The sequence below is a fragment of the Oncorhynchus mykiss genome, chromosome 16 (assembly GCF_057628025.1).
Source record: "Oncorhynchus mykiss isolate SJ-2025 chromosome 16, ASM5762802v1, whole genome shotgun sequence".
NCBI classification, from domain to species: domain Eukaryota; kingdom Metazoa; phylum Chordata; class Actinopteri; order Salmoniformes; family Salmonidae; genus Oncorhynchus; species Oncorhynchus mykiss.
Genome location: NC_143037.1, coordinates 27297206 through 27317412, shown reverse-complemented (window position 1 = coordinate 27317412; position 20207 = coordinate 27297206). Strand labels below are relative to the sequence as shown.

Sequence of the window (20207 nt, the reverse complement as noted above, 5' to 3'; positions counted from 1 at the left end):
AAGTCCATATTATGGCAAGAACAGCTCAAATAAGCAAAGAGAAATGACAGTCCATCATTACTTTAAGACATGAAGGTCAGTCAATACGGAACATTAAGAACTTTGAAAGTTTGTTGCAGTCACAAAAACCATCAAGCGCTATGATGAAACCGGCTCTCATGAGGACCGCCACAGGAATGGAAGACCCAGAGTTACCTCTGCTGCAGAGAACAAGTTCATTAGATTTAGCAGCGTCAGAAATTACAGCCCAAATAAATGCTTCACAGAGTTCAAGTAACAGACACATCTCAACATCAACTGTTCAGAAGGAGACTGCGTGAAGCAGGCTTTCATGGTCAAATTGCTGCAAAGAAACCACTACTAAAAGGACATCAATAAGAAGAGACTTGGTTGGGCCAAGAAACACGAGCAATGAACATTAAACCGGTGGGAATTTGTCCTTTGGTCTGAATTTGAGATTTTTGGTTCCAGAGGCCATGTCTTTGCGAGACGCGGTGTGGGTGAACAGATTATCTCCGCATGTGTATTTCCCAACGTAAAGTATGGAGGAGGAGGTGTTATGGTGTGGGGGACCTTTGCTGGTGACATTGTCTGTGATTTATTTAGAATTCAAGGCATTCTGCAGTGATACGCCATCCCATCTGGTTTGGGCATAGTGGGACTATCATTTGCACTGAGATGCTACTAAGAAGGAGTATGATGTAGTGCTGCATCAGATGACCTGGCCTCCACAATCCGCGACCTCAACCATCAGGACTGCGATTACTTACAATGGACTAGCAGAACCCTTTTTCTTATTTCAAGACTCTGACGAGCCCGAGGATATACGGCTCCCTCGGGAACAGGCCCGACCCCAGTGATCTGCTTAAAGAGGCAGAGAAAGAGAGGCCGGAGGGCGGGCTGCCTTCTGAGGGGTCAGAGGTGATTGAATAAACCCCCACTCCCCTCAATTCTGCTAGCAAACATGCAATCATTGGACAATAAAATGGACGTGTTATTGGGAAGATTAAACTACCAATGGGACATTAAAAACTGTAACATCTTACGCTTCACGGAGACGTAGCTGAACGACGACAATATCAACATACTGTTTATATGATGTACCGGCAGGATAGAACAGTGGCATCTGGTAAGACAAGGGGCGGCAGTCTATGTATGTTTGTAAACAACAGCTGGTGCACGATATCTAAGGAAGTCTTGAGCTATTGCTCGTCTGAGGTAGAGTTTCTCATGATAAGCTGCAGACCACATTACCTACCGAGAGAGTTTTCATCTATATTCTTTGTAGCTGTTTACATACCATCACAGTCAAAGGCTGACACTAAGATAGAATTGAATGAGCTGTATTCCGCCATAAGCAAACAAGGAAACGCTCACCCAGAGGCGGTGCTCCTAGTAGCCGGGGACTTTAATGCAGGGAAACTTAAATCAGTTTTACCACATTTCTATCAGCATGTTAAATGTGCAACCAGACGGAAAATAACTTTGGACCACTTATACTCCACACACAGAGGTGCATACAAAGCTCTCCCTCACCCTCCATTTGGCAAATCTGACCATAATTCCATCCTCCTGATTCCTGCTTACAAGGAAAAATTAAAGCAGGAAGCACCAGTGACTAGATCAATTAAAAAAGTGGTCAGATGAAGCAGATGCTAAGCTACAATACTGTTTTGCTAGCACAGGTTGGAATAGGTACCGGGATTCCTCCAATGGCATTGAGGAGTACACCACACCTGTCATTGGCCTCATCAATAAGTGCATCGATGATGTCGTCCCCACAGTGACCGTACGTACAAACCCCAACCAGAAGCCATGGATTACAGGCAGCATCCGCACTGAGCTAAAGGCTAGAGCTGCCGCTTTCAAGGAGCCGGACTCTAACCCGGAAGCTTATAAGAAATCCTGCTATGCCCGCCGACGAACCATCAAACAAGCAAAGCATCAAAACAGGACTAAGATCGAGTTGTACTACACCGGCTCTGACGCTTGTCGGCTTTGGCAGGGCCAGCAAACCATTACAGACTACAAAGAGAAGCACAGCCGAGAGCTGCCCAGTGACACAAGCCTACCTACTTCTATGCTCTCTCTCTCTCTTCGAGGCAAATAACACTGAAACAGACGTGAGAGCACCAGCTGTACCGGAAGACTGTGATCACTATCTCCGCAGCCGATGTGAGTAAGACCTTCAGACAGGTCAACATTCACAAGGTCGCAGGGCCAGACAGATTACCAGGACGTGTACTGCTAGCATGCGTTGAACAACTAGCAAGTGTCTTCACTGACATTTTCAACCTCTCCCTGTCTGAGTCTGTAAAACCAACATGTTTTAAGCAGACCACCATAGTGCCTGTGCCCAAGAACACTAAGGTAACCTGCCTAAATGACTACCGACCCATAGCACTCACGTCTGTAGCCATGAAATGCTTTGAAAGGCTGGTCATGGCTCACATCAACACCATCATCCCAGAAACCCTAGACCCATTCCAATTTGCATACCACCCCAACAGATCCACAGATGATGCAGTCTCTATTGCACTCCACACTGCCCTTTCCCACCTAGACAAAAGGACCTATGGACCTATGTGAGAATGCTATTCATAGACCACAGCTCAGCGTTCAACACCATAGTGCCCTCTAAGCTCATTAATACGCTAAGGACCCTGGGACTAAACACCTCCCTCTGCAACTGGATCCTGAACTTCCTGACGGGCTGCCCCCCAGATGGTAATGGTAGGTAACAACACATCCGCCACATTGATCCTCAACACAGGGACCCCTCAGGGGTGTGTGCTCAGCCCCCTCCTGTACTCCTTGTTCATCAATGACTGTATGGTCAAGCACGACTCCAACACCATCATTAAATTTGCAGATAACACATCAGTGGTAGGCCTGATCACCGAGAACAACGTGATCAAGACGCCCCCATTCTCATCGACGGAGCTGCAGTGGAGCAGGTTGAGAGCTTCAAGTTCCTTGGTGTCCACATCACCAACACACTAACATGGTCCAAGCACACCAAGACAGTCGTGAAGCGGCACGACAAAACCTATTCCCATTTGGCATGGGTCCTCAGATCCTCAAAGGGTTCTACAGCTGCACCATTGAGAGCATTCCGACTGGTTGCATCACTGCCTGGTATGGCAATTGCTCGGCCTCTGACCGCAAGACACTGCAGGTGGTAGTGTGTACAGCCCAGTACATCACCAGGGCCAAGCTTCCTGCCACCCAGGACCTCTATTTCAGGTGGTGTCAGAGGAAGGACCTAAAAATTGTCAAAGACTCCAGCCACCCTCGTCATAGACTGTTCTCTCTGCTACTGGAGCACCAAGTCTAGGTTGAAGAGGCTTCTAAACAGCTTTTACCCCCAAACCATAATACTCCTAAACATCTGGTCAAATGAATACCCAGACTATTCGCATTGCCCTCCCTGCCACACTCTGTTGTCATCTATGCATTGTCAATTTAATTAACTCTACCTACATGTACATACTACCTCAACCAACCGGTGCCCCTGCACATTGACTCCGTACTGGCACCCACCTATCATTATTTTTTTTACTGCTGCTCTTTAATTACATGTTACTTTTCTCTTATTCTTATCCATATTTTTTTAAACTGCACTGTCGGTTAGGGGCTTGTAAGTAAGCATTTCACTGTAAGGTTGTATTTGGCGCATGTGACTAATACGATTTGATTTGAAATTGAGATTGTTTGGGATGAGTCGGACCACAGAGTGAAGGAAAAGCAGCCAAAAAGTGCTCAGCATATGTGGGAACTCCTTCAAGACTGTTAGAAAAGCATTCCAGATTAAGCTGGTTGAGAGAATGCCAAGAGTGCAATGCCGTCATCAAAGCAAAGGGTGGCTATTTGAAGAATCTCAAATATAAAATATATTTTGATTTGTTTAACACTTTTTTGGTTACTTCATGATTCCCTGTGTTATTTCATAGTTTTGATGTCTTCACTATTATTCTACAATGTAGAAAATAGTAAAAAATAAAAGAAAAACCCTTGAATGAGTAGGTGTTCTAAAACTTTTGAACGGTAGTGTATATATTTTTTAAAGATGTGATTTGATATTTTACAAACAATAGACAACATACACATACAAATGACTATCATCATACAAACATCACACCTGCCCAGACCCACTAGCACCCACCCCTATCTCCAGTGCCCTTATCACTTTCTGCCACATGGCCTCAAACTGCACAATTTTGTTTCTCTCCGTCGCCCACGTTCTTTCAATTTTTGAGATTATTAAACATTTGACCTTTCCATTGCGTGAACACCGGAGGATGGGCTGATTTCCAGTTTGAGTAGAATTTTTTAAATTATAATTGATGAGAAGGTTATTGTCCAACTCATTGGGTATCTCACTGCGCCCTCATTTGTCATGTCTTGAAATATACACAGATGAATTAAAAAATACATTTACATTTCAATACCTCTGAAACATCAATCTTTGTAACTCCGCCCATAACGTTTGAATTTTGCAACATTCCAAGAAGGCATAAATTATTGAATCATTAGTAGTTTACACTTCAGACATGACTATGCCATTGTGCTGTAGAATTTGTGAATTGTCTCTTGTATAATACATTCTATACATTAATTTATATTGGATTAAGCATACATTTTCATTAACTGTTACCCGGTTAGTTATGTTCCAACATTCCATCCATCTTGGTTCCAATAGTTTATATTTTTTGGTAAGAGATTGTTAGTTGTAAGGTTTTCTATAGATTACCTATAATATGAATATCCTTTTCTGACTCAAATAAGATTCCCTCAAGATTGCTCTGATGTCCAGATTTCAAATATACATTTTGTGACATAAAATATGCATTTGAAAAGATCTACATTGATCGACCCAAAATTGCTTTTTAAAGCTATCATGGAAATAAATGTATTTCCTATTACCAAGTCATTTATGGTTTCTATGCTTTTAGTTTTCCATGTGGGCCAATTTATCAATGAATTCTGAAAAGCTATCCAAGGATTGTTCCATAAGGTTGTATTTGTTATTTCTAAAGGTTGGCTGGCTACTTAAATCAGGATATATTGTATTAAAAAAAAGGTAAAAACAAGTGAGTTTAGGGGTAGCAAAGCAAAGCACAAAGCACAAAGCAATAGCTATGTGAAGCTAGCAGGTGTGCAACGCTGTTCTATCTTTACTGCTACTCTACTTTCCAGGATCCAATCTCCTATCAATACAGTCTATGGTCTATTTGACTTCTGACTGGTTACCATAATCCCTTAGTCAAAATACAATCAAGCTCATGGTGTCTTGCTCAAAGTGGTGATGTGAACTCAACTTTGCTCCACTCTTCTTACTCCATTGGCACTAGGTCATGTTCAATATGCATTTAACGGGAAAAAAACGACTGAAACAGGGAGGGACTCTACCGGGACTTGTCCAATAAGAAACTCTCATTTCCATTATCAATTGCCAACCGTTTTAAAGCGTTTTTGCATTGCGTGCCCTAATGAACATAAGCTGGGTCTGCTTGGACTGTACTTTTTACCTCGCCATGATTTGCCCTGCGGGTGAATGTGCAGCTTGAGGTGCTGCTGAATGTTTATCTGGTGCGGTGGCTGAAGCAACGCAGTGTCAGGCCCGTGTGGCGGGGCTTTCATTTGGGTGCTGGGCGCAGATGCAAGGGAGAGGCTGGCAGTGCCCACAGGCTTGGGTGGGGCCTCTGAAACAGCTGCGGCAGGGGCCTCGGGGGGGAAGAAGGACACTACGGGCACAAATGAGGGGATGGGGGGATAGGAGATGGAGGGCCAAGGAGTGGGAGCTGGGGGGAAGGAGACAACTGAGGAAAGAGAATTAAGGGATTTTATAGAAGAGAGGAGGTGTGGATGGCATGGCAGGATGAATGAGGGATGAAAGAAGGGGAGAAAGAAGGGGAGGGTTTGTATAGCACACGGAGATGCAAAAGGAGATGCACAATCAGGATGAACACAAAGACTGACACTGAACAAAATATGAAACACACGGAGATATGCTATATATACTAAAGTATGTGGACACCCCTTCAAATTAGTGGATTTGGCTATTTCAGCCACACCCGTTGCTGACAGGTGTATAAAATCGAGCACACAGCCATTCAATCCCCATAGATAAACATTGGCAGCAGAATGGTCTTACTTTAGAGTTCAGTGACTTTCAACATGGCACCGTCATAGGATGCCACCTTTCCAACAAGTCAGTTCGTCAAATTTCTGCCCTGCTAGAGCTGCCCCGGTCAACTGTAAGTGCTGTTATTGTAAAGTGGAAACGTTTAGGAGCAACAATGTCTCAGCCCCGAAGTGGTAGGCCACACAAGCTCACAGAATGGGACCGCCTGATGCTGAAGTATGTAGCGCGTACAAATAGTCTGTCCTCGATTTCAACACTCACTACCGAGTTCCAAACTGCCTCTGGAAGTCAGCACACAAACTGTAAAGTTTGGTGGTGGAGCAATAATGGTCTGGGGCTGTTTTTCATAGCTTGGGCTAGGCCCCTTTGTTCCATTAAAGGGAAATCTTAACGCTACAGCTTACAATGTCATTCTAGACGATTCTGTACTTCCAACTTTGTGGAAAGAGTTTAGGGAAGGCCCTTTCCTGTTTCAGCAAGACAATGCCCCAATGCACAAAGCGAGGTCCATACAGAAATGGTTTGTCGAGATAGGTGTGGAAGAACTTGACTGGCATGCACAGAGCCCTGACCTCAACCCGATCGAACACCTTTGGGATTAATTTAAATGCTGACTGTGAGCCAGGCCTAATCGCCCAACATCAGTGCCTGACCTCACTAATGCTCTTGTGGCTGAATGGAAGCAAGTCCCTGCAACAATGTTCCTACATCTAGTGCAGTGGTTCCCAAACTTTTTATAGTCCTGTACCCCTTCAAACATTCAAACCTCCACCAGCACCAGGGTCAGCACACTCTCAAAAGTTTTTTTTTTCCATCATTGTAAGCCTGCCACACACAAACTATACGATACATTTATTAAACATAAGAATGAGTGTGAGTTTGTGTCACAACCCGGCTCGTGGGAACTGACAAAGAGCTCTTATAGGACCAGGGCACAAATAATAATATAATAATAATCAATCATTTTGCTCTTTATTTAACCATCTTACATATGAAACCTTATTTGTTAATCGAAAATTGTGAATAACCCACCACAGGTTAATGAAAAAGGTGTGCTTGAAAGGATGCTCATAACTCTGCAATGTGGGTTGTATTGGAGAGTCTCACGTGGTTGCAAAGGGCATCAGTGTCTTAACAGCTCGATTTGCCAAGGCAGGATATTCTGAGCGCAGCCCAATCCAGAAATCTGGCAGTGGCTTCTGATTAAATTCAATTTTCACAAAACCGCTTGTTGCAATTTCGATGAGGCTCTCTTGTTCAGATATCGGTAAGTGGACTGGAGGCAGGGCATGAAATGGATAACAAATCCAGTTTGTGTCATCTGTTTCAGGAAAGTACCTGCATAATTGCGCACCCAACTCATTCAGGTGCTTCGCTATATCACATTTGAAATTGTCCGTAAGCGTAAGTTAATTTGCACACAAAAAATCATACAATGATGGAAAGACCTGCGTGTTGTCCTTGTTAATGTAGACAGAGAAGAGCTCCAACTTCTTAATCAAAGCCTCAATTTTGTCCTGCACATTGAAGATAGTTGTGGAGAGTCCCTGTAATTCTAGATTCAGATCATTCAGGCGAGAAAATACATCACCCAGATACAGTGCCTTGCAAAATAATTCATCCCACTTGGCGTTTTTCCTATTTTGTTGCATTACAACCTGTAATTTAAATGGATTTTTATTTGGATTTCATGTCATGGACATACACAAAATAGTCCAAATTGGTGAAGCGAATTTTTAATTTTTTTTTTATTTTATTCTAAAAATAAAAAAATTGAAAAGTGGTGCTTGCATATGTATTCACCCCCTTTGCTATGAAGCCCCTAAATAAGATCTGGTGCAACCAATCACCTTCAGAAGTCACATAATTAGTTCAATAAAGTCCACCTGTGTGCAATCTAAGTGTCACATGATCTGTCACATGATCTCAGTATATATACACCTGCTCTGTAAGGCCCCAGAGTCTGCAACACCACTAAGCAAGAGGTACCAACAAGCAAGCGGCACCATGAAGACCAAGGAGCTCTCCAAACAGGTCAGAGACAAAGTTGTGGAGAAGTACAGATCAGGGTTGCGTTAAAAAAAAAAATATCCTTAACTTTGAACATCCACAGAGCACCGTTAAATCCATTATTAAAAAATGGAAAGAATATGGCAACAAACCTGCCAAGAGGGCCGCCTACCAAAACTCACGGATCAGGCCAGGAAGGCATTAATCAGAGAGGCAGCACAGAGACCAAAGATAACCCTGAAGGAGCTGCAAAGCGCCACAGCAGATATTGGAGTATCTGTCTATAGAACCACTTTAAGCCGTACACTCCACAGAGCTGGGCTTTATGGAAGAGTGGCCAGAAAAAAGCCATTGCTTAAAGAAAAAAATAAGCAAACGTGTTTGGTGTTCGCCTAAAGGCATGTGTGATACTCCCCAAACATATCGAAGAAGGCATGCTGGTCAGATGAGACAAACATTTTGCTTTTTGGCCATCAAGAAAAACGCTATTCCGGCCTCCTGGGTGGTTAAGGGCGCTGTACTGCAGCACCAGCTGTGCCATCAGAGTCCCTGGGTTCGCGCCCAGGCTCTGTCGTAACCGGCCGCGACCGGGAGGTCTGTGGGGCGACGCACAATTGGCCTAGCGTCGCCCGGGTTAGGGAGGGCTTGGTCGGTAGGGGTGTCCTTGTCTCATCGCGCACCAGCGACTCCTGTGGCGGGCTGGGCGCAGTGTACGCTAACCAAGGTGGCCAGGTGCACGGTGTTTCCTCCGGCGCATTGGTGCGGCTGGCTTCCGGGTTGGATGTGCGCTGTGTTAAAGAAGCAGCGGCTTGGTTGGTTGTGTATCGGAGGACGCATGACTTTCAACCTTCGTCTCTCCTGAGCCCGTACGGGAGTTGTAGCGATGAGACAAGATAGTAGCTACTACAACAATTGGATACTACGAAATTGGGGAGAAAAAGGGGTAAAATTAAAAAATTAAAATAAAAAAAAAAATGTAAAAAGAAAAACGCTATTCCTAGCGCAAACCCAACACCGCATCACTCCGAGAACACCATCCCCACAGTGAAGCATGGTGGTGGCAGCATCGTGCGGTGGGGATGTTTTTCCTCGGCAGGGACTGGGAAACTGGTCAGGAATGATGGATGGCGAAATTCTTGAGGGAAACCTGTTTCAGTCTTCCAGAGATTTGAGACTGGGACAGAGGTTCACCTTCCAGCAGGACAACGACTCTAAGCATACTGCTAAAGCATCACTCGAGTGGTTTAAGGGGAAACATTTAAATGTCTTGGAATGGCCTAGTCAAAGCCCAGACCTCAATCCAATTGAGAATATGTGGCATGACTTCAAGTTTGCTGTACACCAGCAGAACCAATCCAACTTGAAGGAGCAGTTTTGCCTTGAATAATGGGCAAAAATCACAGTGACTAGATGTGCCAAGCTTATAGAGACATACCCCAAGAGACTTGCAGCTGTAATTGCTATAAAAGGTGGCTCTACAAAGTATTGACTTTGGGGAGGTGAATAGTTATGCACTCTCAAAGTTTTCCATTTTATTTGTCTTATTTCTTGTTTGTTTCACACAAAACATATTTGCATCTTCAAAGTGGTAGGCATTGTGTGCAAATGAAATGATACAACACCCCCCCCCCCCCCCCCCCCCCAAAAAAAAAAATATTAATTCCAGGTTGTAAGGCAACAAAATAGGAAAAATGCCAATGGGGGTGAATACTTTCGCAAGCCACTGTAGGACAGCCGTGTGAGAAACTCGTCATCATGCAAGCGGTCGGACAAGTGAAACTTTTGGTCAGTAAAGAGAACTAGAGAGAGCTAGTCTCTCAATTAAAAAAAAAATCAATACTTTGCCCCTTGATAACCAGCACACTACTGTATGTTGTAAAAGTGTTACATGGTCGCAGCCCATCACATTGCATAGTACAGAAAATACGCATTGAGTTCAGGGGCCTTGCTTTAACAAAGTTAACCATTTTCACAAGAGTGTCCAAAACGTCTTGCAAGCTGTCAGGCATTCCCTTGGCAGTAAGAGCCTCTTGTGGATGCTGCAGTGTACCCAAGTGGCGTCGGAAGCAACTGCTTGCACGCGCGTTACCACTCCACTATGTCTCACTGCTTTTGTGCCATCAGTACAGATACCAACACATCTTGACCACCAATGTCCATTTGATGTCACAAAGCTGTTCAGTACTTTACAAAGATCCTCTCCTGTTATTCTGGTTTGCAGTGGTTTGCAGAAGAGGATGTCTTCCTTAATTGACCCCCCCCCCATAAACATAACGGACATGTACCAGGAGCTGTGCCAGGCCCGCCACGTCTGTTGACTCATCCAGCTGTAACGCATAGAATTCACTGGCGTGTATACGAAGCAGTAATTGTTTCAAAACATCTCCTGCCATGTCACTGATGCGTCGTGAAACAGTGTTTGATGGAGACATTGTCTGTATAGTTTCTTTGGCCTTTTCCCCAAGCATTGTCCCATCCATATCTGTGGCAGCAGGAAGAATTAAGTCCAACACAATAGTATGGGGCTTGCCTGTCCTCGTCACTCGGTAGCTCACCATATAAGACGCTTCTAGGCCCTTCTTATTAATGTATCTGTTGCTTTTATACATGCCTTACTACTTGAAAATCACCTTAATTCTCACAAAAAACTAAATGTGGCACATCTTTCAAATTGGCATTTTTTGTTTCTATAAATGTCTGGTACGAGTGAAGGTTTCATCGAGTTGTGAGATAATACTTTTGCACATATAACACATTGGCTGAGGAACGGCACTACTCCCAATATAAGTGAACCCCAAATCAATGTAGTTCTCATCACACTTGCACCTCTTCGATGGTCCAACGTCCCTGTCTGTTCGGTGATTTTCCAGGTAAGGGGGCAGTAGCTCTTCGGCTGCATCAGATTCACAACTGTCAGTGTCCATGCTAGCTGGGCTAACAACAAATGTAGAATTACTGATGCTAGCATTGGATGTGCTCATGGAAGCAGTACAACTTGTGTTGTCGACAGGTGCAGGTGTAGTACTGCTGGTAGTAGCAGTACTACCAGTAGAGCTGGTATGTGTCTCTATGGACGCGGGCCTTACTAAATGGACTGTTTGAAAATGTGAAGAAAAAACTATGTTTGTATGTATTTTTAAAATGAATCACATTTTTATTTGGCATACCCCCAATGGCATTGCGTGTACCCCAGTTTGGGAATACCTGATCTAGTGGAAAGCCTTCCCAGAAGAGTGGAAGCTGTTATAGCAGCAAAGGGGGGACCAACTCCATATTAATGCCCATGATTTTGGAATGAGATGTTCGACGAGCAGGTGTCCACATACTTTTGGTCATGTCATGTACAAGAACGTTGTTGCTATAGCAGACACCTAATACTGGGTTTGGAACTACTGATGTAACTATAATTATGTTTCTGTAGTGTATGAGCATAGACAAATGAAAGTTGAGATTATTGAAGTTCTATTAAAATTTTACATGATTTGCAAGTGTAGTAACTAGACAACTGGGTGCTTTCGTTACCTTCTGGCTGAACTTGTCCATTTATATAACCCCCATTGCCTGAAATGTAAAGAGTACATTGGGATTAAATAAATACATTTGGATACAGAAAACCAAATCATATAAATTCACTTTGATGCATGTCCAGACAAACACAGAAAACAAACGATATAAATTAAGTCAATGTATGTCCAGACAATTCATACCATATTTGTCAGTAGATTTTCCCTCTTCTTCAAGTCTAGTAGGTTGTGCTGGTGCTATTTCTCCTATTCTCTCTGAGAAGGGGAGATTAAATCAAATCAAACTTTATTTGTCACATGCGCCGAATTCAACAAGTGTAAACCTTACCGTGAAATGCTTACTTACAAGCCCTTAACCAATAGCGCAGTTCAACAAGATTTTTGAAACGTAACACAATAACATAACAATAACTAGGCTATATACAGGGGGTACTGGTACCGAGTCAGTGTGCAGGGGTACAGGTTAGTTGAGGTAATTTGTACATGTAGGTAGGGGTGAAGTGACTATGTATAGATAATAAACGGTGAGTAGCAGCAGTGTACAAAACAAATGGAGGGGGTGGGGAGGTGTCAATGTAATAGTTCGGTGGCCATTTGATTAATTGTTCAGCAGGCTTGGGGGTAGAAGCCGTTAATAAGGAGCCTTTTGGTCCTAGATTTGGCGCTCCGGTACCGCTTGCCGGTTGGTAGCATTGAGAACAGCCTATGACTAGGGTGGCTCTGTAGTGCCTTCGGTCGGAGGCCAAGCAGTTGCCATAACAGGCAATGATGCAACCGGTCAGGATGCTCTCAATCGTCCAGCTGTAGAACTTTGAGGATCTGGGGACCCATGCCAAATCTTTTCAGTCTCCTGAGGGGGAAAAGGTGTTGTCGTGCCCTCTTAACAACTGTCTTGGTGTGTTTGGACCATGATAGTTCGTTGGTGATGTGAACACCAAGGAACTTGAAACTCTTGACCCGCTCCACTATAGCCCCGTTGATGTTAATGGGGGCCTGTTCAGCCCGTCTTTTCCTGTAGTCCACGATCAACTCCTTTGTCTTGATCACGTTTAGGGAGAGGATGTTGTCCTGGCACCACACTGCCAGTTCTCTGACCTCTTCCCTAAAGGCTGTCTCATCGTTGTCGGTGATCAGGCCTACCACTGTTCCAGGGTCCTTAGCTTAGTGATGAGCTTCGTGGGCACTATGGTGTTGAGCGCTGAGCTGTAGTCAGTGAACAGCATTCTCACATAGGTGTTCCTTTTGTCCAGGTGGGAAAGGGCAGTGCGGAGTGGGATTGCGTCATCTGTGGATCTGTTGGGGCGGTACGTGAATTGGAGTGGGTCTAGGGTATCCGGGAGGATGCTGTTGATGTGTTCCATAACCACCCTCTCAAAGCACTTCATGGCTACCAATGTGATTGCTACGGGCGGTGATCATTTAGGCAGGTTACCTTTGCTTCCTTGAGCACAGGGACTATGGTGGTCTGCTTAAAACATGTAGGTATTACAGACTCAGTCAGGGAGAGGTTGAAAATGTCAGTGAAGACACTTGCCAGTTGGTCCAGGCATGTTTTGAGTACATGTCCTGGTAATCCATCTGGCCCTGCGGCTTTGTGAATGTTGACCTGTTTAAAGGTCTTGATCACATCGGCTACCGAGAGCGTCATCACACAGTCATCCAGAACAGCTGGTGCTCTCGTGCATGCTTCAGTGTTGCTTGTCTCGAAGCGAGCATAAAAAGGCATTTCGCTCATCTGGTAGGCTTGTGTCATTGGGCAGCTCGCGTCTGGGTTTCCCTTTGTAGTCTAATAGTTTTCAAGTCCTGCCACATCCGATGAGTGTCAGAGCCGGTGTAGTAGGGATTCAATCTTAATCCTGTATTGAGGCTTTGCTTGTTTGATGGTTCATCTGAGGGCATAGTGCGATTTCTTAAAAGCGCCCGGATTAGTGTCCCGCTCCTTGAAAGCGGCAGATCTACTGGGAGATGCATGAGATATGTTAGGCTGGTCCAACATCTTTTTGTGCTATATGCCTATAGCAAACTCCTATGGTTGTTGTCATTGCCAAACATGTCAATGAGTGACAGAGTTGACAAGACAGCACAAACAGATCTGGGAACAGGCTACTGTATCTTTGAGCAAAAACAAATATCTACCATTCACCACTACACTCCTACCGTTACCGTATGACTTTCCGACAGTCTCTGATTCGAGGGGCAAAGGCTCATAAGGCATAGGATTTTCTAATGACAGAGAAAAGAGAGCAGATGAGATTAAAAGGGGGTTCGGACAATGTAGCACTTATTGATTCATTTCATAGAGCAAGAGGCAAATGGTCACCCTTTCATTGGGCCTATATACAATTTGAAAGTGTGGCTTTAAAGAAGAGATGTATCTACCGTATTGTCCGGTGGATTTGCCATCAGTGACTGATCCAAGGGTCTGTGGCTCGTATGGTCCAAGGTTACCTGTGGAGAAAAGCCAGGACAGGTGAGGACTAGAGTACTGGTCAAGTATTTGATTCACAAAGAAATTGCAGCTCTTTTACAGCGAGTAGCTTTAAGATGGGTAGGAAGAGATGACAGAATGAACAATAATGAAAAAACAATAGCAATGTGAAATACGACAAAAGTCTCACCATATTTCCCAGCAGATTTCTGTCCTTCACCACCAAGGCCAAGAGGTTCTGGTGCATAGGATTCTGGTGCACCGCCCCCTAACATGGCAACCACAGAGAAAATAGACATGTCAGACGGCAGAAAGATGGAGGGTGCAAGGGGTGTATTCAATAGGAACATAATGGAGGCAAACGAAACGAAGAGGGACCTACATGAATTTGTCAAGTAGAAACTTGTTTTCGTTGCAAAACATTTTCCGTTGCAAAACGTGCAAAATGTTTTGCTAAGTTTAAAAAAATATATTAATACACCCCAGGTTTGCTGAGTCTCACCATATTTGCCTGCAGATTTTCCAGCATCTGGACCGAGCCCAAGAGGGTGAGGCTCGTATGGCAACCTACCCTGTCCTGTAAAAACCCCCAGCAAAGTATGTTTGATTGGGCATACATTATTAGCACACCTCTTGCTTAGACAATGGCGGCATAAAGAATAGCACAAAATAAAGAACAACACAATACATACGTGCAGTATGCTTAGAAAAACCTAAACTTCTATATTTTATCTTTAAACTTGAAGCACAACAGTAACAGCAGACAGCATGGTACATAAACACCAGTGCAATGCATACATACGTAAAGAAAGGTATATGTAAAGAAAGCAGCGAAAGAACATGAAGTAAAAGCCAAAGACAGCCATACCATATTTTCCATTCGATTTACCAGAATCGGGGCCAAGTCCAAGAGGCTGAGGCTCGTATGGCATCTCTCCATAGCCTGCACGAATAGGAGGGAGGAAGGGAGAGAAAGAGGCGGAGAGGCACTGAAATGAGGGAACCACGTAGAAAAATGTGGAAAAAGTCAAGGGGTCTGAATACCTTCCGAATGCACTGTAGGCAACAAAAAAAGAAGAGCATGGCAGCGTAGGCCTACAAATGACAGATCCTAATTTTACACATCCTGCTGTCTTCACTGTTCCCATCTTGAATAATTCATGAATCTCCAGATGGCATCAGATCCACTGGCCTCTCTCTTCACCTCTCCTCTTTCTATTTATAATAGCTCTTGTAGGCCTATGAGTAGCCTAGCTCAATGCGAGTCCCAGGAATAGCAATGTAGTTTTGGTCACTTATTTTGAGCTTTAAAAAACAAAAACTAATATTCAAGGTGGTAAGCAGCTTGCTCTTTCTTGCTGAGCATAAAATAGGCCACAGCGTTGGCAATGAACTGGTAAGAAGAGGGTTTGAATGGTGAGAGCGTGTAGCTCTGGTCTGGTTTGATGTGGTTGGATGGTGGTGATAAAAGGTGAAAGAGGCATTTACCATACTTGCCAGCTGATTTCCCAGGATCACCCCCTAGGCCAAGACGTTGCCCATCATAGGGTGCACCATATCCTAGGGTGAGAGAGATTTCATTGCATTACACCATTGGAGGAAATGACCTGTAACTAGGCATTTTGTAGATCCAAGTTGCCTGAAATTAATTATTTGTTGCATCCATTTCACGTTATTAAAGGCCCAGTGCAGTCAAAAACACTATGAAGTTGGAATAATACAGCTCTTTTAGTGTAAGAGCGGTTTGAAAAGGCCGGCTGAAATGTCAGCCTCTTTTGGTGGGATGGAGTTTTGGCCTGCCTGGTGACATCATCAGGAGGTAAATTAGTTAGTAGACCAATAAGAGTTCCAAACCTATGACAATAACAGCAAATGTTCAGTTTTCCCCTCCCCACACTCAGGGAGTGAACGTATTATATAATAAGGGTTATATGGAGAAAATCACACCTCTTTGAAATGAAAATGGATGGCCCTCCCTTCAGCAAAATATTTTTGAAATAAACCCTCCCTGATCGCTTGAAAGAGAAACGGAGTGAACCTTCCCTATACCTAAAATAATAATAAAAACTAAGTGAATAGCAGACACCATGTCTACTGTTTACCCTCACTTTTTGAACAGACCAGAGCCTTAGATATGCCGTTTTAGAAACCGTTTTTCGTCCTGTAAGCATTACATGGCAACGTGTGAATTTTGATAGAGCACAGGTTTGCGGGCCAGAAGGTTGTGGGTACGCAGACCACGGTGGACAAGAGTAGGGGTGGAAACATCTCCTTTGTAATTAAAGCATTGCATGAATCTATCATCGTATTTCCAGGTCTGAGAAAAAGTTGCCTTTTATAAAAAATGTCATGCAATTCTATGTCATTTTACATATTCGCAGAACCTTTTTTAATAGCACACAAATTACTGAAATTACAGGCTAAGAATGGACAGATAGATGAACGCATAGGCCTATCTGTCATATTTCTCCAATGCCAAATCAGGGTCTTGTGTGAGACATCATTAGGAATCTGAGCATGGTACTTTCAAAAGTTGGCCCACCGTTCCACCCCAGGTCTACGATAGCAGAAACATTTCAGCTTTAACTGCTTAACTCTTCTGTGATTTGTAACCCAACAAGAGAAGGTCACAAGTGTTTCCCTTAAAACCATCTATTGTACAGAAAGTGAATAGCTTAATCAATTGATAGTGAAAGAATTAGATTACTTCCCAAGGAAAGTAAATTGTTTGTCTCCTCGGCTATAGAAGATTAATATCCCCTTACGTATCTGAGTCACATCTTTCCCGAGTATTTTCAGCTTGTTTATAGTATAAAGCATCACGGACCAAAGCATTATAGGACACGTTATATAATCGGATCTGTTTTATTTTCTTCAAAATCTTAAGCTAACAAAGGGCAGGCCTGTGCTTTTGTTGTCATTGCCATTTTCTCTAATAAAAGGTAGGTCTATGACATACCCTCTCATACCCCCTCAATTCGAGTCTTGGTTTTAACTTAACAGCACACAGAGGTAGGCCCCATTGTTGTTAGTGAAGTTAATTTTAATTTAAGACGGTTTAAATTAATTATGCCTACTCGAATTTGCATACTTTCAGCACCATGAGCTGTCCATTTCCGATTGATTGTGTGGCGGCTGCTGCTTCAAGTGTCAGCACCAGAATGTTAGTTTCTTGAATCTGGCTTACCGTGAGGTCAATAACTCTGATAAAACACTAGTGTACAAAATATTCGGAACACCTTCCTAATATTGAGTTGCACCCCTTTTGCCCTCAGAACAGCCTCAATTATTCGGGGCATGGACTCCACAGGGATGCTGGTGCATGTCGACTCCAATGCTTCCCACAGTTGTATCAAGTTGGCTGGATGTTCTTTGGGTGGTGGACCATTCTTCATACGCACGGGAAACTGTTGAGTGTGAAAAACCCAGCAGCGTTGCAGTTCTTGACATAAACCGGTGCGCCTGGCACTTGCTACCGTAGCCCGTTCAAGGGCACTTAAAATGTTTTCTTGCCCAATCACCCACTAAGTGGCACACACACAATCCATGTCTCAATTGTCTCAAGGCTTAAAAGTCTCCTCCCTTCATCTACACTGATTGAAGTGGATTTAAAAGGTGTCATCAATAAGGGATTATGACTTTCACCTGGATTCACATGGTCAGTCTATGTCGTGGAAAGAGTTCCTAATGTTTTGTACACTCAGTTTTTAATAAAAATCTATTTTTAAATCTACAGTAGTAGCAAGCTATCAAAGTTGATCTCCGGTCCTCCTGCACCATGCAGCGGTCTAAGGCACTGCATCTCAGTGCAAGAGGCGTCACTACAGTCCCTGGTCCGAATCCAGGCTGTATCACTTCCGGCCATGATTGGGGGTCCCATGGGGCGATGCACAATTGGCCCAGCGTCGTCCGGGTTTGGCCAGGGTAGGCAGTCATTGTAAATAAGAATTTATTCTAAACTGACTTGCCTAGTTAAATAAGGGTTAAATAAAAAAATATTTGCGACCTCCTTCTCAAACTGAACAGAACAAAGGCTATAGGTTAGTCTGCGCGCATGATAGTGCATTTTTTTGGACTAGGCCAAATAAATAAAAATTGGAAGAAGCCTTTGACTCTCTTCCTGAACTGCCACCGTAGGCCTACACGTCACACCATTGGTTAGGCAGCACACAAAAAAGTTTTTGATCAGCAAGAGCAGGCCGGGGCTCAGGGTTGGAATATCCTTTGCCGTGTGTAATGCTGCCTGGTTTTACTTACACCATCCCGGCAGCTATCTTAGAAATATAACTTTGCTCTGTGCTTCTACGAGCTTGCACTTCCTTGCCTATAGGCTATGGACCATTTGATTGAGACCACATTAAATAGGCTATAGGCGCACTTGATATTGCGCGCCCAGCAGAGAATCAGAGATGAAGGGCGGCATTGGGAACACTTCGATATATATCCAAGTAAGCAACTAATTCTAAAACAGAGAAATATTGAAATGTCATCAATTACAAATAACAGGACCCTAACCTGGACTAGATTTTGGAAGAAAAAAAACTCTAAACCCTCCCCTTGACTGAAATGTAAAAAGCATGACCCTCCCCTATTTTCCATCAGGTATCAATTCTGTAAATTTCGATCATCCATCCCTTAGCAAAATTCTTCTAGAAATGTCTCTTTGCTAAGAAGCTATTTTTGTTTCTTGTTGACCACTTTAATAGAAAACAATCACAGTAAGGTGCTTAATTGTTACACATAAATGATTTGATATTGAGATATAAACTGCTGCATTGGAACTATAAGAAATGACCTTTTTTATTTACTAGGCCTATACCATGCATGAGAACATCCATTATTATTATATTTCATCAGATATTGCATAGGTCTGTCTGGATTATAGAGGTCCTTTTCAGATAGAAATGAGGTAGCTCACCATATTTTCCAGGTGCAGGATCCCCTCCCATTCCAGTGCCTAGCCCGCCTGAAACAGAATTAAATCCTGTTTTTAGGGTCCGGTTTCCTTAACACAGATTAAGCCTAGGCCTGGCTTAAACACCTTAAAGAAAAACTAGCCCTACTGGTTCAACCAGTACTGGTTCAACCATTGACCCCCTGCCCCCTTACAGACAGAAGAGAACTGGACACCTCTGCAAGCCTGGTTCCTCTCTAGGTTTCTACCTAGGTTCCAGCTTTCTAGGGAAGCTAAAACCTCTGCATTGCTTGATGTTTGGGGTTTTAGGCTGGTTATCTTTAAAGCAATTTGTAACAACTCCTGATGTAAAAAGGGCTTCATTAAATACATTTGATTGATAAATTTACCGTATTTTCCAGAGGATTTGGATTCGGCACCCAATCCAAGAGTCTGAGATCCATAGGGTAGACCACCATTTCCTGTTTGTGTAAGCAGTGCAATGAATATATTAGAAAATAATAGTGATAGAATTCAGATTGACATATTCTCAGTGATTTAGAGAAATGTATGGCACTCACCGTATTTACCAACTGACTTGCCAACATCAGGTGCGTTGGCGATTCCACCATTTCCTGAGCGCGATTGAGACAAAGTTCAGAGAGAACAAAATGCAAACCCATAGAATACACACACACTGGCACATACAGTACATGCATAAATACATACAGTAGATAGAGAAAAAAAACACTGTACATACACTGAGTATACCAAACATTAGGAACACTTTCCTAATATTAAGTTGCAGAACAGACTCAAGTTAATCGGGGCATGGACTCCACAAGGTGTTGAAAGCTCTCCACAGGGATGCTGGTCCATGTTGACTCCAATGCTTCCAACAGTTGTATCAAGTGGCTGGATGTCCTTTGGCCATTCTTGATACACATGGGAAACTTGAGTGTGAAAAACCCAGCAGTGTTTTGACACAAACCGGTGCGCCTGGCACCTACTGCCATACCCCGTTCAAAGGCACTTGAATATTTTGTCTTACCCATTCACCCTCTGAATGGCACAAGTACACAATCCATGTCGCAATTGTCTCAAGGCTTAGAAATCCTTCTTTAACCTGTCTCCTCCCCTTCATCTACACTGACTGAAGTGGATTTAACAAGTGACATAAATAAAAGATAATAGGTTTCACCT

General features: G+C 43.4%; 1 protein-coding gene across 50 annotated transcripts in view; it reads right to left on the bottom strand.

Moving 5' to 3' along the window:
* The window catches only part of cmn (calymmin), a 70161-nt gene that overhangs the window by 3295 nt on the left and 46659 nt on the right, over nt 1–20207 (bottom strand). For 19 of the 50 annotated variants that reach the window (XM_090202428.1, XM_090202431.1, XM_090202432.1 and 16 more), the window contains 12 exons: nt 19586–19639; nt 19415–19486; nt 19029–19076; nt 15599–15670; nt 14979–15053; nt 14613–14687; nt 14301–14378; nt 14062–14130; nt 13840–13905; nt 11866–11937; nt 11681–11719; nt 5532–5822 (listed from right to left, as the gene is read on the bottom strand). In XM_090202428.1, coding sequence (XP_090058554.1) covers nt 5532–5822; nt 11681–11719; nt 11866–11937; nt 13840–13905; nt 14062–14130; nt 14301–14378; nt 14613–14687; nt 14979–15053; nt 15599–15670; nt 19029–19076; nt 19415–19486; nt 19586–19639 — 1011 coding nt within the window. The remainder of the gene's footprint in view (nt 1–5531; nt 5823–11680; nt 11720–11865; nt 11938–13839; nt 13906–14061; nt 14131–14300; nt 14379–14612; nt 14688–14978; nt 15054–15598; nt 15671–19028; nt 19077–19414; nt 19487–19585; nt 19640–20207) is intronic. The other 31 variants (XM_090202433.1, XM_090202439.1, XM_090202438.1 and 28 more) reach the window with 3 other exon arrangements.